This window comes from Ursus americanus, chromosome 5, assembly GCF_024610735.1.
Source record: "Ursus americanus isolate L20-20 chromosome 5, mUrsAme1.1.p, whole genome shotgun sequence".
Classification (NCBI taxonomy): domain Eukaryota; kingdom Metazoa; phylum Chordata; class Mammalia; order Carnivora; family Ursidae; genus Ursus; species Ursus americanus.
In genome coordinates, this window is record NC_142131.1 from 85683244 (window position 1) to 85687945 (window position 4702).

General features: G+C 34.2%; 1 protein-coding gene across 1 annotated transcript; it reads left to right on the forward strand.

The window, feature by feature from the left end:
* The first annotated feature begins 242 nt into the window (after positions 1 to 242).
* On the forward strand, positions 243 to 1187 carry LOC123791140 (olfactory receptor 14A2-like). The gene has a single exon (XM_045795781.2). The coding sequence runs from the start codon at positions 243 to 245 to the stop codon at positions 1185 to 1187; it is 945 nt and encodes a 314-aa protein (XP_045651737.2).
* The last annotated feature ends 3515 nt before the right edge of the window (positions 1188 to 4702 follow it).

Genomic DNA, 4702 nt, shown 5'->3' on the forward strand with positions numbered 1-4702 from the left:
GAACTACGGAAGAAGTATTATGGTAGATACATGGCCCTTTTCCATTTAAATAATTTGACTAATAGAGTTTAAATAAATAAATAAAGTACTTAGAACAAATACAAAAATATTTTTAAAAACCCAAAATAATTATGTATAAAAACATTGTTCTTAGATGTGTAAATTTATTTTATTTTTATTATTATTATTTTTAATTATTTGGTATTTCTCCTTATGCTGACAGGCATTGAAAAGACTCGAGCATGACCAATGTCACCTTGGTGGCAGGATTTCTCCTTGTGGGGTTTTCTGACATCCAAGAGCTTCAGATAGTATATGGGGTGCTCTTCCTGGTGATTTATCTGGCTATCCTAATGAGTAATCTTCTCATCATTACTCTCACTACCCTAGACCTGCAGCTACAAACACCAATGTACTTTTTCCTGAAGAACTTGTCTTGCCTGGATGTCTTCCTTGTGTCTGTCCCAATCCCCAATTTCATTGTCAACAGCCTAACCAACAGCAATTCCATTTCCCCTTTAGGATGTGCCTTCCAGCTACTTTTAATCATTTCCTTCTCAGCAGGTGAGGTATTTGTCCTCACTGCCATGTCCTATGACCGCTATGTAGCCATATGTTGTCCCCTGCACTATGAGGTCATCATGAATGGTGGTGCCTGTGTACTGATGGCAGGTGTTTCCTGGGCCATTGGGGGACTCCTAGGAGCTCTGTACACTGCTGGCATATTTTTTATGCCATTCTGTGGCTCCAATGTGATCCCACAGTTTTTTTGTGATGTTTCCTCATTGTTAAGGATTTCCTGCTCTGAAACACTCCTGGTAGTTTACACAATTATTGGAGTAGCCATGTGTTTAGGCATATCGTGTTTCATCTGCATTTTTATCTCTTATGTTTATATTTTCTCCACTGTGCTGAAAATTCCAACCACAAAAGGCCAGTCAAAAGCTTTCTCCACATGTTTTCCCCACCTCATTGTTTTTACTCTTTTCATTATAACTGCTTGTTCTCTTTATCTCAAACCATCCTCAAATCCACCCACAGTTATTGACAGGCTGCTTTCTGTGATCTACACTGTGGTACCTCCAATACTCAACCCTGTAATCTACAGCCTGAGGAACAAGGACATGAAACGGGCTCTTATGAGATTGGTGCACAAAACCTGTGGCCAAGAGTCACATTCCATTTAACACTGTCTAAGATCAGTGCTCTAGTGCCTTACTGATCACAGTAGACTTTCTCATCAGTTACCTCATTCTACACTGCAAGACTTAAGACGAAAAAGGTAATGTACTCACATACACCTAAGGAAATAAATGCTCGAGTGCTGAATTGACTGATTCCAAGGTTGGATAATAGCATTATACCCAGCTAACAGATAGGTGTCATGTTTCTCATTCAGAGATCTTCTATGACAAAGAATCTCTCCATTTGTGGTATAACTTTCTGGGGAAAAAAAATGCTCCTGTTTTTCACAGGTTTATAAATTTGGTCATTGAATAATTCATTTTCTCTCTTTTATTCCCTGGAAATTAAAAAAAATTAGGCACTTCAATAGGTATAGTACCATAAGGACCATGTGAGCTACCATGATAAAATTTACACAACACTTTCCCAAATGATCAGACTGTCTAATGCTGAATCAGAACAAAAAGTGAACAAAAATAATATAGTAGGCTAAGGGGCATTCTACATCTACAGATGTGCCTACATCTGTAAGCAATACACCAGAAAGACACCTAAAACAGACACAGAATCCTGGAGGGAGATGCATCCCAGCACAGTTCCTAAAGATAAGTAGTGGTCAACTGGGTAAATAGTATGTCCAGAGAGAAATCAGACAGAGGTCCAGAATTATAAAACATGAGTGTCTGCATGTCTACCTGTTTTTACCTCCATTTGTGTCAAGGTGAAATTTTGTAAAATTTGTTCAGAAAAGCTATGAAATATGTTACAATTATAGAAGAAGTAGCCAGATTTGGGATGAACCTTCTTTGGCTTATTCTCTGGAGCCTGCAATGTTCACATTAAAAAAGAAAACATTAGATTTTTTTCCTTTCTTTGTATATAAATCTCCCTTGGGATGCTAGGTTTTATCAAAGTAACTTTTTTTGTCTCTGTATTGACTTATTTTAATATTTAATTATTTGAAAAGAATACAATTCCTTAGATATTTTCAACCATGTTCTGTTCTTTTTAAACCATGATATTGTTTTATTGTCACTTGGATTAAATAGCTGGTATTGTTTCTCAGTCACATGTGATCTTATTTAATCATGTACCCAAATATTCTTTAACAACTTTGGATTTTTACCTTAGTAATAACAAATTGTAAAAGTAAATAAATGAGTGTGATAAAAGAAAACTTTTACATCTCTTACACATAAATTTATCATTGTTTTCCCATAGGATCCATACAAAAGACTCCAAATTTTAAAATTATTTTCCATTAAAGAAAGAGATATGCTGAAGTTCATTATATTTGTTTGATGTGTACATTTACCAATGCACAAGTTTGCATTCCCACCAAAAGAGCTTGAGGGTTCTTTCTCTCCTAATCCTCACTAGTACTTATTGTTTGTTTTTGTTTTTTGGGTTTTTTTTAAGCAATTTTAATAGGTGTGAAGTGATATGTCATTATAGTTTTGATTTGCATTTCCCTGGTAATGAGTGAAGTTGAGCAACTCTTTATGGGTCTCTTGACCGTCTGGATATCTTCTTTGGAAAAAAGTCTGTTCATGTCTTCCACTTATTTTTAAATTGTTTTGTTTGGTGTTGAGTTGCATCGGTTCTTTATATATTTTGCAGTAACCTTTTATCAGATATGTCATTTGCAAATACCTTCTCCCCAATCAGTAGTTTGACTTTTGCTTTTGTTGATTGTTTCCTTTTCTTTGCAGAAGCTTTTTACTTTTATGTGGTCCCAGTAGTTTATTTTTACTTTTGTTTCCCTTGCCTCAAGAGACTTATCTAGAAAAATGTTGCTATAGTCAAGGTCACAAACGTTACTTCCAGGGTGCTCTTCTATGTTTTTTTTCTTGCATGATTTCAGGTAACACATTTACGTTTTTAATCTGTTTGAACTTATTTTTTAGTATGATATAAAGAAGTGGTCCAGTTTCATTCCTTTGCATATAGCTGTCTAGTTTTCCCAAAACCATTTGTTGAAGAGACTGGCTTTTTCTCATGGTGTGTTCTTTCCTCCCTTATCTATTATGACCATATAGCTGTGGGTTTATTTCTGGGTTTTCTCTTCTGTTCCAATGATCTACATGTTTTTTGTTTGTTTGTTTTGTTTGTTTTGTTTTTGTGTGTGTGTGTGTGTACCAGTACCATACTGTTTTGATTGATACAACTTTGTAATATAAGTTGAAATCTGAAATTGTGATGCTTCCAGCTTTTCTTTTCTTTTTAAGATTGCTTTGGCTATTCAGATTTGTTGTTGTTGTTGTTCCATAAACATTTTAAGAGTGTTCTAGTTCTGTGAGAAAAGGCTGTAGGCATTTTGACAGGGATTGCATTACATCTGGAGGTTGCTTTGGGTAGTGTAAAAATTTAAGAATTTGTGTTTTTCCAGCCAATGAGCATGGAATATCTTTCCATTTCTTTGTGTTTTCTTCCATTTCTTTCATCAGTACTTTATAGTTTTCAGATTACATGTCTTTCACCTCTTCTCTTATGTTTATTTCTAGATATTTCATTGCTTTGGTGCAGTTGTAAAAATATACACTATTGGGACTTCATCAAATTGAAAAGCTTCTGCACAGCAATGGAAATCATCAACAAAACTCAAAGGCAGCCTTCATAATGGGAATAGATATTTGCAACTGACATATTTGATAAAGGGTTAGTATCAAAAATATATAAAGAACCTAACAATTCAACCCCAAAAAACATATAGTCTAGTTAAAACTATGATTGTTTTCTTAATTTCAGTTTCTCATCCTTCATTATTAGTGTATAAGACTGCAACAGATTTATTTACATTGACTTTGTATCCTGTGATTTTACTTAATTCATGCATCAGTTCTAACAAGCTTTTTGGTGCAGTCTTTAGCGTTTTCTATGTATATATTATGTCATCTGCAAATAGTGAAAATTTTAATTCTTCCTTATGAATTTATTTTGTTTTGGTCTTATTTCCATGTCTAGCATTTGCAGTACTATGTTAAATAAAGGTGGTGAAATTACACATCTTTGTCTTGTTCCTGATCCTAGGGAATGTTCTCATGTTGTTGTTCATGGTGGTGGTGTTGTTGTTTTGTGTATGTGTATTTTGTTCACTGTGTGGTTTTTCATGTAAGTCCTTTAATATGTTGAGATTTGTTTTTTTAAGCCTACTTTATTGAAGGTTTTTTATCATGAATGGAGTAATCTTGGCAAATACCTTTTCTTCATCTATTGAAATGATTATATTGTTTTTATCCTTTATCTTACTGAAGTGATACATCATGTTGAATGATTTGCAAAAATTCTACCACCCTTGCTTCCTGGGAATAAATCCCCCATGATTATGGTGAAGATTTTTTAATCTTTTTAAATCATATTGGTAGTATTTTGTTGAAGATTTTTGCATTTATGTTCATTATAGTTATTGCCCTGTGGTTCTCTTTTTTGTGTGTGTGTCTATCCAGTGTTAATATTGAGGTAATGTTGGACCCCTAGAATCAATTTGGAAGTTTTCTTTTCTCCTCTTTGTTTTGGA

What these genes read in the sequence shown, in the direction of transcription:
- LOC123791140 (XM_045795781.2), top strand. Translation starts at nt 243, where the DNA reads ATGACCAATGTCACCTTGGTGGCAGGATTTCTCCTTGTGGGGTTTTCT.